The 12,194-nt window shown below is 37.3% G+C and overlaps 1 protein-coding gene across 2 annotated transcripts; it reads right to left on the minus strand.

Moving 5' to 3' along the window:
• Window positions 1-21: 21 nt before the first annotated feature.
• LOC100541088 (serine/threonine-protein kinase Nek3) lies at window positions 22-12,008 on the minus strand. 2 transcript variants are annotated; one of them, XM_010728767.4, is made up of 15 exons: window positions 11,677-12,005; window positions 10,951-11,044; window positions 10,203-10,300; window positions 9,074-9,157; window positions 8,413-8,480; window positions 8,211-8,297; window positions 7,071-7,125; window positions 5,452-5,652; window positions 5,040-5,109; window positions 4,295-4,338; window positions 3,253-3,349; window positions 2,731-2,877; window positions 2,033-2,167; window positions 1,149-1,275; window positions 22-193 (listed from the first exon to the last, which is right to left on the minus strand). In XM_010728767.4, exons 1-15 carry the CDS (start codon window positions 11,791-11,793, stop codon window positions 127-129), a joined length of 1,491 nt encoding a protein of 496 aa, XP_010727069.2. In that variant the 5' UTR covers window positions 11,794-12,005; the 3' UTR covers window positions 22-126. The 2 variants fall into 2 exon arrangements, with proteins under 2 accessions (XP_010727069.2, XP_085072052.1); XM_085215926.1 differs by lacking the exon at window positions 2,731-2,877 and having other exon boundaries at window positions 11,677-12,008.
• Between the last annotated feature and the right edge of the window lie 186 nt (window positions 12,009-12,194).

Raw genomic sequence — 12,194 nt, forward strand, 5'->3', positions numbered from 1 at the left:
ACAGAAAATTTGCACATTCAGAATTTTTTGACTGAGGTGATTTTATTAATAACTATTAATAACAACAGATCAGATTACAAATAGCGGCAAGACTGACTTTCAGTACTGTAGAAAAAGCTCGGGTTTTCAGTCACTGTGTATCAATACCGTTTCCAGTTCTGACACCCAGTCTGGGTCATCTTCCTCAAAGTCCCTAAAAATAGATTTCAAAATGTTATTTTGCAAAGCAAAAGAGTACAACTTCATAAAATCTTTATCTGCTTCATATATATATATATTTTTTTTCTAAAATTACACTCAGTAGGAGAAAATCTGTTAAAAACATCAACACCAAAGACTTATTTCCTGCACTTCTGTGATTAAGGAACCGGTAGGGACTCCCTTTTGAATTTACCCAAATAAGTTTTATCAGCTGCAAAGACAAATGCACACACCACGACACTGTATGTGTGTTGATATGAAGGGCTTGCTGCTGGACTGCAGCAGTACATCCCCGCCTGAGTAGGTCATCTCCAAGTGCCACCAAAATAAACAATGACAAATGCTAAGATTTTGACATTCCAAGAACACCCCACCCCAAATACACACACGTGTAAAATATAATATTTTTCTTCAGAATGTGTTGACATAATTTGCTTTTCCAAAACAGGAACATAAACAGAAGTTTAGAAGTTTCTACAAATGTGTCTCAATAAGTAGGTGCAAAAGTGACTCCACTGCACTATGTATGAAGGAATGTGAAGAATAATACACCACTGCAGCAAACACACTACTAGCAAGTGGTATTGCTGTTGATCATCTGATTTCAAGGTCAGAGTACAAAGATGTCTCATGCAAGAAAAGGTTTGCACACTACTGCAGATCTAATTTCATCTCCTCCTTTTTTTTTACGAAGTCATTAGCAAAAATAACCTGCTAACAATGAGCAACTTCTTGAATTTCAACATCATGAACTATAAATATAGCAAAGAAAGCATTTAAGATATCAAATGCTACTAAATTCTAATATCAGTGTAAGAGAAGAATGAATTTAAGTGATAAGAAAAATACTGTTGTATTTTTTTTTTAGAGGAATATATATATATTTTAATTGCTTTAAGGAAACAAACAAAACCAAACAAAACCACAAGGATGTCATTTGGACATACGTATCGTCTTCATCAGATCTAGGCTCAAGTCTCTCCAAATCTGTGGCAATATCTTCATGTTCCCCATCTAGTTCATCAGATGCTTCAGTTTCATCAGAAAGTGGACCTCTTAATATATTTACAGAAGCTTTGAAAGTATAAACCAAAATCACAAATTTTAGAATTATTAAAAATGTTTTCTAGTTTGTCTCTGGATCTTTGCAGATTCCAGTATAAGCTCTTACCTATTTTAAGTACACAGATAAACCAGTAACTTAAGGTTGGATATCACAAAAAGGCTCTGCCCCAGAGGGCAGTGTGCATGGAATAGGCTGTGCAGTAGGCACAGCCCTGAGCTGCCAGGAGTTCAAGGAGCATCTGGACAACACTCTCAGATGCGTGGTCTGATTTTTGGGTGCTCTTGAGTGGAGCCAGAAGTTGGACTAAGTGATCCTTGTCAGACTAAGTGGGTCCCTTCCAACTCGGGATGTTTTATGATTCTTTAACTGGAGACAGAGTATTTACACCTCCAGCTATGAGTATCTACAGCCTACAGTTACCTTCCACCATCCTACCATCCCCTCTTCAAAACAGAGCAGTATGACTCAGTGAAAGTGGACTCCCTGATGAGGCTACATCCTAATTACTCCATCCCAACAACTCAGATATTATGCCACTTGGCAAGGTGAAGACTGCTAGACTCTTCAAGTGAAAGTCTTTCATAGATGCAGTGGGGAGGTACAATGACTCAGGAATTCTCAGTTGCATTTTTTTTTTCAAGTTCACATTTAATTTGGTAAACTTTTATTGCTTAAACAAAATCTATGTTGTTCATGTCTGTTGTGACATGTGCATTAGTGCTCAATCTCTATACACAGGGCCTATCAATAAACATAGGAATTTACCTGGTTTATAAATTGTGTATGTTTTAAATGCTAAGCTGACATCTGCAGTACTGAGAATGTTCATCAGGGTCCGAGGAGTTTCTTTAGCCCACTGCTTACGTGGCTTCTTTTCTCTGTAGTTTGTAACAGAACCATCTAGGTATAAAATCATTATTAAATACTATTACTCAGATGAAAATGCATTAGCAACATGAATCGCAAAGATCATAGTTAAGAGAAAAAGAAAGGTAGAAAACTTGTAGTGCAAGCACCACACTGACCTCTCACAGCATACGCTGGGTAATGACATAAAGAGAGAAGAAAATGAGAATAGGTACATTTCAACAACTGAGTTCTGCAGATGATGGATTTTGTACAATATCTTCAGTGCCACTCACTTCACGGCATGTTAAGAGGAGGGTTGGTAGCATAATTTCTTGGCAATAATTTTCATTTTGGGGGTGCTAATGTTAACTGTGGTTTTCATTACTCTTCAAAATGCTCCCATTACACAAGACCAGTAAGAAATCATCAGTCTCAAATGTGTCTTTTCTCTTCAGCATGGTGGACTTCCTGAGTGCTTGTTAATAGGGTGTTTTTAAAAGATTTTCACATCACTTTAAATATTTGCTGTGAAGTTTAGGTTTTTAACATCTGTGAAGAAGCACTGATATTATTTGAATTAAAATTGTGTAAAACCACATTCAATTAAATCTTACTTTTATTCTCTTCATATGTAAAACTAGAAGAAAGCAACGGAGCATTTTCCAGGACATCCACTACAGTACTGAATGTCCTCTTCTCCCATTGTTTCCTATGGAGATGTGTCAAATCAGTAATTCCTGAGAGGACTTCCGAAGTTTCTGCTGTAATTACAACAACAAAAGATGATCACCAGCAGATATCTCACTGTTTGCTGTCCGTTCAAACTAGCACTAAGCACTCAGTATTTCATATTTGATGCTATGAGCACAATTCTTAACTTAGAAACAGGATGTAGAATAAACCCTATCAAGTCCATTTACTCCATGCCAAATGTTTTCAAACAATTCTTTCTTACTTTGGCCAAGACTTTTTTAAAAACTTCAGATGAGCAGTAAGAATCAATACAATTAGGAAGCAACAACCAGCAGCATGGATTTATATAGATGCAGACTTGTATGTTCCACCTGTTGAAATGTCTGGATCAACGACATTTAAAATCATTAGTTAGAAGGAAATTCATAAGCCTTAAAACTTACCCTCTTCATCATTTTTCCTTTGTTCTCTTGTGCATTCATTCAAATCTTTAGTAGTGTTTTCACTTTTCAACCATGTGCAACTTTCATCTTTGCTTTGCTTTAAGAGAATAAGGACCGTGTTAATAATTATTTTTGTTGTCCAGAGAAACAAAGCAGTAATATTAACATGGTGTTAAATGTTATAGTTTTACCACAAAATGGCTGGCCTAAGGATCAGAAAACTAAATTGCAGACACCATGAAACCAGTGGCAACAGCAATTGCATTGGATCTATTATTACACTACAATTCACATTGCATGTTCTTTTCTTGACAATCTCCTTTTGAGGCTAAGTATGAATGTAGTTACTTGATGCAATTTGTGGGTGTTTGATTTTTTTTTTTTTCACATTTGAAAACAGTAACAATATAAAGAAAATATGAGTCCTATTGCCTGAGAAAACAAGTTGGAACCAAATATTAAGCTTCTCGGATTGACAAGTCTATTAAGAGAAAAAAAGAGCCCTACTGGCAACACATTTTGAAAAATATACTCAATATAGCTGGGACAGCCTGTACTATAATCTACTCAGAAGTGCTTTCTTGATCACTTGTTCCTTAATACTCCTCACCTAAAATCTCACATTGGTGCAAAAACCTAGTGAGAAAGATGTCTCCACTGGATTGTTTCTACAGGAGACTGTTCAAAATGTGTCCCCAAAGCAAAGAAAATACGTAATTTTATGCAGTATCTTAGATCTCAGAAAAGTGAGGGGTTTTTTTCTTTGTGGGTTTTTTTTTTGTTTGTTTGTTTTTTGTTTTTTTTTTTTACATAACTATAATGAAATCCACTTTGGAACTGAACTAAATGTGGAAAACATCAAAATCTTAGAAAGGTCTGAAACTGCAATTGAACTCTGCAGTTTGAGTGCAGGTGTTACCTGGCATAGAAGACTGGTCTACAGTTTTAGCATACTAAGAGTTTCCAGAATGATATTTTTCTCTAATACAGAACATTCTGAACTGCCAAAATGTAAATAGCAGATTTATAGTTGAACACCTACCTTACTTTCTTTCTTATTTGAGCCTCCACCAGCTGCAACACTACCTGATACATTAAGGGACAGATTCAAGAGTTAATGCCTTTGGCAAACATCTGTGGTAAAGTGGTATTCAAGAAGTATGACATCAGTACCACTGAACCAGCTGAGGAAAATTGCTTCACACTCCTGTCTGTGTATCTCATTCTCAGTGCTGAGTCCCTCTACATTAAGTCCCTCTGAACCTTTCTGCAATAAAATACAACTGCTTCGGCTGCAGTTGTATATAAATTTGAGTGTCATTAAATGCATTCAGTGTAGTTAAATTAGATAAAATCCAAAATCTTCTCTAAGCCAAATAACAAAAACAGCTTGCTTCATTGTGTTCTGGGAAAGAAAGCCCAGTCACATTTAAAATAGATACAACAGCAAAAAGTTTTGCTCATTTTAAAATTAACAAGCTTAATCCTAGCACAAGTCTAAGACTCAAAATCTTTTATTGCAGCACTGCACTGTATTTCTGACAGAGGGAAGGTAATGATGTATAGCACTCAGCTATGCCCAATTACAAGTCTTCTAACATGAAGCTTCATGATGGAATGTAATATACACTGTTCAAGTACTTTCCATACAAGTTCAGGAATATTAAACTTTGAAAGAATTAAAAAAATTCAAGCATATAATATTTAAATTTGACAGCTGTATTTAAGATCTTACAATTCCCAGTCACTTTATTATTCCTATATCAAGAAAAACATCACTGTCTCACCTTTTGATCTTATTGCAGTGCCTTTGCATTTCCTGGTTTCCTTTAGATCTTGCTTGAATTCTTCTGTTACCTGGAAGTGTATGTACAAATGTTAGTACTGTAAGATTTTAATTTCCCTCAAGCTACTGTATCTGGCATTTGTTAAAAATAGCCTTACTATACAAAACTATTGTTACAGATAACAATGCCTTATTTTAGCAGCATGATGTCAATACTCAACTTTTCTTCTTAAAACCCTTCAGAAAAGTTCTTTTTCTGAGATGTCTACGAATATATTTATAGCTTTTAATGTAGGATCTACACAAGACTACATTTCATACTGTTACATACTACCAAATTACAAAAGAAATTTATTTAGTGTCTGACACGTAGATATTATTGTTCAAATCCAGAGACAAAGACTATACTGTACCTCAGAAGGGAAGCAATTTTTGATAAGTTTGGCTAAGCAGCCTCTTGCAAGAATAGTAGTCGCTGACGGACGATTCTTTGGATTTCTCTTAAACATCTGTTTTATTAAGTAATGGAGTTCATAGGAATAGTGAGCTGGCAGTGGACTGTAGGATCCTTTGCATATCTTAAGGATTAGATGTTTCCAGCTATTGGCTTGAAACTGCATTAAAAATAAATGAACATCAGAGCACGCAGTGTGTAAAGTATTAAATTAATTGGTCACTGAAGAGCAACTTTAATATTTATTATATAATAATAGTGGCATGCATCTATGTAGACTCTCTACAGTCATACTGATTTGGCTCCTGATTGGGGAATTTCAGGCTGTAATTCAGGTGTGCAATTATAACTTTGAGTACACCAGTAACTATTTTACATTTTACAGAGCTATTAAATGGGCATTTATTTATGCTAACAATTAAGTAGATATAATTTCCTGAGAATTAAAACATCTCAGATATGTAAAATTTCATTGCTGCTAAAAAGGGAAGGCTGCTCTGCTCCTTCTTAAGCACTGCCTGAAGAGCTGTGACACTGCCAAAGTCATGACAAAGACATACTTAGGGTAACACACTTCAGTGCCTCATCGCCCAGTGACGTGCAATATAAATTTCCACACTAATTGCAGCTGTAAGGAAACTTCACAGAATCAGAGAATCATAGAATGGCCCGGGTTGGAAGGGTCCTCAAGGATCATGAATCTCCAACTCCCCTGCCACAGGCAGGGCCACCAACCTCCCCATTTAATACTAGACCAGATCTTTTGCTGTTACAAAGGATTTCAAGCTATAGCAATAGCTTGATGAAATGAAACTGCTGCTTATAAAACAACGTACGACAAAATATCCTTACATCTCATTTTCCTGCAGAAAAAAGTTACCTTGATAAGGCTTTTAGTCGTAGCCACGTGTCCATATAAAGAAGGCAGAGGAAGTTAACACATAGGGAGCATAGCATCAAACACATGAAATCCAGTGTACTAGAAATGACAGAGATACAGAACCATACATCCAGCTTCCCTCTGTCCCAGTAGGAGAACACTACTTGGACAGCAACTTGATTTAACAATCAGTCACTGATGTGAGGTTCCAAACTGCTTATTTCTTTTATTTTGCTGTAGTTGCATATGATATAGACACGCTAGAAAAGATTTTGAGTGTCCTTGCCTCCATCTTCTGTGATCAGCTAGATCCTATAAAACGCAGTGCTTGTGCCAACATCTCAACAGATATCTTGATTCAGTGTGGGACTCACTGGGCTTCTTATTAAGTCCCAAATCACCTCACTGATAGGAAGGAAAACCAAGCAAGAAAGAAAAAAAGAATTGTTTTCAAGCAATTTAGAAGACTGGACATATCACAGAAGGGTTCAGTAGACCACAAGCTGCTGAAACATAGAAGAAAAGTAATGGAGGAGAAGTGGGAAGGGTGGAGCAGTACTGCCCTGTCTCAGAAAGAGCAGCAGCAAACACTTCAGTCAAAAATGTAATTCTCTATGAATCCATCAAAGTTTAGCTAACTACTGATTAAGTTTTAAGGATTTTTAAAACTGTTCTAATATCAATATAGCCATACTTACTGGATGTCTAAGAGTGCACAGCTCATACAGGATGCATCCCAGAGACCATATGTCACTGTAGGCAAAGAGAAAGGTAAGAGAAATTGAGACAGAAATTACAGTTTAATAAGTAAAATAGTTCAGTAAAAGTGAAATTCACTTTGTGTATGTAACTGAATGGAATAAACTAAAATAAATGTACGTAACTATAAAAGTCAACATGATAATGTACTTGGCATCTCCAGTGGAAATGATCTTGCTTATTTTAACCCCCCCTTAAAGTAAATAAGAATAATGTCATACAACTGTACTCAGCTTTTTATTCCCAGAATGTCTTCTAAGCAATTTGCTTCAACAATATTTATATCCTTCTGCATTGCAAAGCCTTTGTGCTCCACAGCCCTAAGCAAAATGGCAGCTACACAACCCTAATTCTGAGAATTGGAATTCTAGTCCCTGACAATGAACATTCTCCTACTGGGAAAACATCACAATTTCTTCACAGAAAGCAAGTAATGACACCTGCAAAAGATGCAACTTGACACTATCCTTGCAAGAGAAGCAGAAAAATCTTAAGCACTATAAAGCTCTTCTCTCTGCTGTGAAAATGAGTCACTTTGCAAATCAGATTGAGGTATAACTAGGGTTGCAGAACAGAACTAGGAGGGGGGATATAAAATAGCTCAGTAGTATCGAGTCTGTGAGGAAGCTGTGAACACCATTCTATCAGGTTGCTCACAGAACTCCTTGCATAAGGACTGGAATAATGGGTTCAATAAATCTAAGAGTCATCAGTTCTGTAGCCATTATCCCTACATTAAGACAGGCAAGAAGAGCTTAAAAAATAAAACAACCAAGAGAAAGAAACATACGTGTATGCATATGTGCACAGAAATACATGTATGTGTGTGTCTATGTACTCTTACAAATGCACACAGAGGTCTGGACAGCAGTTTTTGAACTCCTAAGATTGAAGATACTATGCTTTCAATTACCTAAATATAGAGGAATTTAGGCCTTTGCAGCTAAGGCCCCCTACCCCAGAAATTACCCCTTTCTCAATTCAATACTTGCCAGAAACCAAACAAGTTTCCAGCACAAAGTCAGCTAACTTTAAATAAAAAGTCAGTCATTATCTGTGACCACTGAAAACATGAATACCTTTTGTTGTTGTATGGCATGCTTTCCCATATTTCAGGAGGTACATAGTAAGGAGTTCCCACGTAGGTGCAGGCATATGACATCGGGCTATTGAAATGACAAAGAAAACCCACATGAAATGTAATTCTTCAGGACATTTTGTACTATTTATGTATTGCAAAATAAGACAACTCCACTGAAATCAGTGGAAATATCCACGTACTGTGCAAGAAGTCGTGCAGATCCAAAATCTCCCAATTTTACTTTTCCATTTTGAGTGAGAAAGACGTTCTGCATTTCAAGAGAACAACAAATTCACACACTTAAATAATTTTTAGGAAATGCAGTTTGTACCTACAAAAAAGACAATGATGATCACTTCTGACATTTTGTATTTCTTTTTACTCGCTTAAGCTAATGCTTCTAGGACAAAAAGTTAAGAAGTATATTTTGTTTAAAGGCAAACAGAATAGCAATATAGGCCCAAATTCTCAGCATCAGTAGCAGAGAAAGAATCAGACATCAGAAATACCTTCATCTCAGTGCTGTACTCAAAGCACTAAGGGCACGCTTCTGAGTTTCTACCTTTTTGCTAGGAAATAGAAAGAAAAAATGAGAGGCAAAATAATTACAAACTGTTTACTCCATACACCTTTTTTCATGCCTCTATTATTGTTCTAAATTATCTGCAGTTTGCCACAAGCACTCGGTGCTATTACCAGTGTGGCTATAAAGGGCACAATTATATTAAGACGACGTGTAAGACCACAAGGTTCCATACAAGTGAAAAACAGCATGTAGCAGTAGCAGGAAATTATAACAGAGAGTTGAACATCTGCATGCAGAAGGGTGTGTAAGTAGAAAAAAAAATTTGCTCTGGTCACCTTAGATTTGATATCCCTGTGCAATACACGCTTATCGTGAATGTGCTTCACACCCAGGCACATCTGCACAAACCAGCAAAGGATCTGAAAAAAGTAACGAAGAGTAATAATGGTTCAATACCGTAGTTAAGGATTCCTTCACTAACAGATTTTTAAAAAAGCACAGAAGAAAGTATGTTTCCAACACCTGAGAGTTGTAAGTAACTCTAAAACAATGACCCCAAGTTTCCACAAAAGGCTGAATGCTTTAAAATAAAAGTATATATTTTAACAAGGCAGAAAGAATGCTGTGCCTAGAAAAACAAATAACACATAACAATCATGAAACCAGGGAGGCAATACAGGTCATTTTGTATGTGTGCTAATTATGATTTCAGAGCAAATAAGCTGATTAAAAATACCTACACTGAGATAATATAATGTTTCTAAAATGAATTGTATTATTTTAAATGTACAAAGTAAAGGCCTTAGAGACGTTTGGACAATCTAAGGATGATATTAGTTGAGGATTCTGGCATTTTCATTTTAATGAAGATGATGCTTATAAGTGGCAGGATGTGGCTTTTAAATCACAACATAACTCTGAGCTTCCTCCTAAATAATTTCATAGCTTCAATGACAAAAGGAGTTCATGCATCACTTTTGCTTCAAACGCTCAACCGATGCATAGTATTTTATTTAGTCTCTTAGCTAATTTCAATTATCTCAGCACAGTACTTTATTTGCTTTTCATTTGCAGTACCTCTTACTTGACATGATTTTGTATTAAGTTCTTACTTAATTGCATACATTTATGCATTCAAATCTGTGTTTTGCACGCTGTTCACACATTTCTCAGATACAGACAGCAATTTATTTCTTATTCCTTTTACAGTTCAGTACTTGTTCTGCTGGATATTATGAAAGAAGCAGTGCTTCTATTCCCTTGATGGGTTGATTGGAATAGATGACCTTAGTGATCTTTTCCAACCTTAATGATTCTGTTATCATCTTATTTCATTTTAAGTAGTTTAAGGTGTTAGCATATCTATTACATTTTTTTACGTGACATAAAGTACTTCTTAATGTACTTCAGTTTACGTGAAGAAGAACTCCAAGGTCCTTGTTTCAAATATATGTATTTTCTTACCGTGTCTTCAGAGAACAACTTTCCTCTTTGGTGTTTAATCTTCTGCATTAGATCTCCATCATCACAATACTCCATCACTATATATAGGTGTCCATCAGCTAGATTTCAGGTAATTTGCGAATAATTAGTAATTTAATGAACAGAATACATAGATTACTGTTACTATAAAGTTCCAACTACATGCTAAAAATGTGATCTTCACGCCATAGGAGTATGCAACTTTAAATAAAACTTTGCAATTAATCTTAAAACTTTACTGGGTTCAGTTTTGAGCCCCTCGCTACAAGAAAGATAATGAGGCTCTGGAACGGGTTCAGAGACAAGCAACAGAGCTGCTGAGGGGTCTGGAGCACAAGTGATGGCAAGCAGCTGAGGGAGCTGGGGTTGTTGAGTCTGGAGAAGAGCAGGCTCAGGGGAGACCTTATTGCACTCCGTAACTCCCTGAAAGGAGGATGTGGCTAAGTAGATGTAATTAGATGTAATGGCCTCAATTTGCAACAGGGGAGGTTCAGGGTAAGATTTCTTCTCTGAAGGAGTAGTGATGCACTGGAACAGGCTGCCCAGGGAGATGGTAGAGTCATCGTCTCTGGAGGTGTTTAAGAAACATTAAGATGTTGTACTGAGAGACATAGTTTAGTGGGAAATATTGGTGATAAGCAGACGGTTGGACTGGATGATCTTGGAGATCTTTCCCAACCTTTGTTATTCTATGATTCTAAATACAGATATTTTACATTTTTATATTTACCTTCAAATGATTCTTTATAGGCAACAACATTTGGATGTTTCATTTTAGCCAAAAGAATAGCTTCCTTCCTAGAGTTCTGTGCATCAGATGAAGACTGAAAAAGTACATTTATATAAAGGTCACTCTAAAATATTTTCATATATACACTTGACACATATTTACACATGGCACATCTTTAATTTACTTTATTCTGTTATTTTAATAAGTCCTTTAGAAACTTGAAAACTATCTTCTTCAGTGTAAGGTTTACTACTAATTGTAGACTTCTTCCTGGATATATTGAGGGTTCAGTTAATGATTTTCTATTTTAACAGCATAGAACTATGCAACAACAAATCAGCACATACTGACTTTGGAAGAGCTGACAGCTGTACTGCACAAACTCAGTATAAAACCAAGTGCCCAAGTACAAACTTAGCTTCAGCCTCAAGGAAGCCAGAGCCTCCCATTTTGTGATTTTTTTTTTGTTAGCTACACGCAGCACAGGTAACCTGAATAACTGAATTTCAGCAATAATATAAGGCTCAATTCCCCATTAGATGTTGCAGATGAAATCTAGATTCTTGCAAATAGGAATCCAGTCAACCACATTAGAGGAAGTTTTTGACCATGAGGGCAATGATGCCCTGGCACAGCTGCCCAGAAAAGCTGTGGGTGCCCCATCCCTGGAGGCACTCAAGGCCGGGTTGGATGGGACTCTGGAGGAGATGCACGTGTATCACTTACCACAGGAAGCCTAATTTCCTTCATGGCGTACTTCTGGTCGCTGACTTTGTGTTGAACTAGGAGAGCTCTCCCGAAGGACCCCTCTCCCAATACTTTCAGTACTTCGTATTCTTCCATTCTTTACCGACTGCCGATAGCCGAGGCCCCAGGCTGCTTCCCGCGGCAGCAGGGCTCCCGCTACGCCTCGGGCAGTGCGGCAGGTAGGGGGATGCTGCGGAACGGCCCCTCGAGACTTGGTTCTCGGCCCCCGAACGCGTAGCACCCCGCTTCGAGAAGGAAGGCGGCACCCGCCCGGTCTTTGAGGCGGTGCCGCGCGGGAAGGCGGGGCACAGCCATGGCGGCCGCTGCCGGGTGGGGGGTGGCAGAGCGCAGCCCTACAGCAAAGGCTGGTTAACAATGAGCTGCGCTGAGCATCCTGCTCCGTGTTGCACAAAAGCCAAGGCCTAAGCCATGTAATACAAGTAACTATGTGTTTAGTGCACTAAATGTACTGAAAACTAATGGTAATAAGACTAACA

Source organism: Meleagris gallopavo, chromosome 1, assembly GCF_905368555.1.
Source record: "Meleagris gallopavo chromosome 1, MGAL_WU_HG_1.1, whole genome shotgun sequence".
Lineage (NCBI taxonomy): Eukaryota > Metazoa > Chordata > Aves > Galliformes > Phasianidae > Meleagris > Meleagris gallopavo.

Coding starts and splice junctions, on each gene's coding strand:
- LOC100541088 (XM_010728767.4), bottom strand. CDS start 11,793: ATGGAAGAATACGAAGTACTGAAAGTATTGGGAGAGGGGTCCTTCGGG. Junction 9,158..10,202: donor AGTTGTTCTCTGAAGACACG/GTAAGAAAATAC, acceptor TACTTTTTTCAG/ATCCTTTGCTGGTTTGTGCA. Junction 2,878..3,252: donor AAGGAAAAATGATGAAGAGG/GTAAGTTTTAAG, acceptor TTGTAATTACAG/CAGAAACTTCGGAAGTCCTC.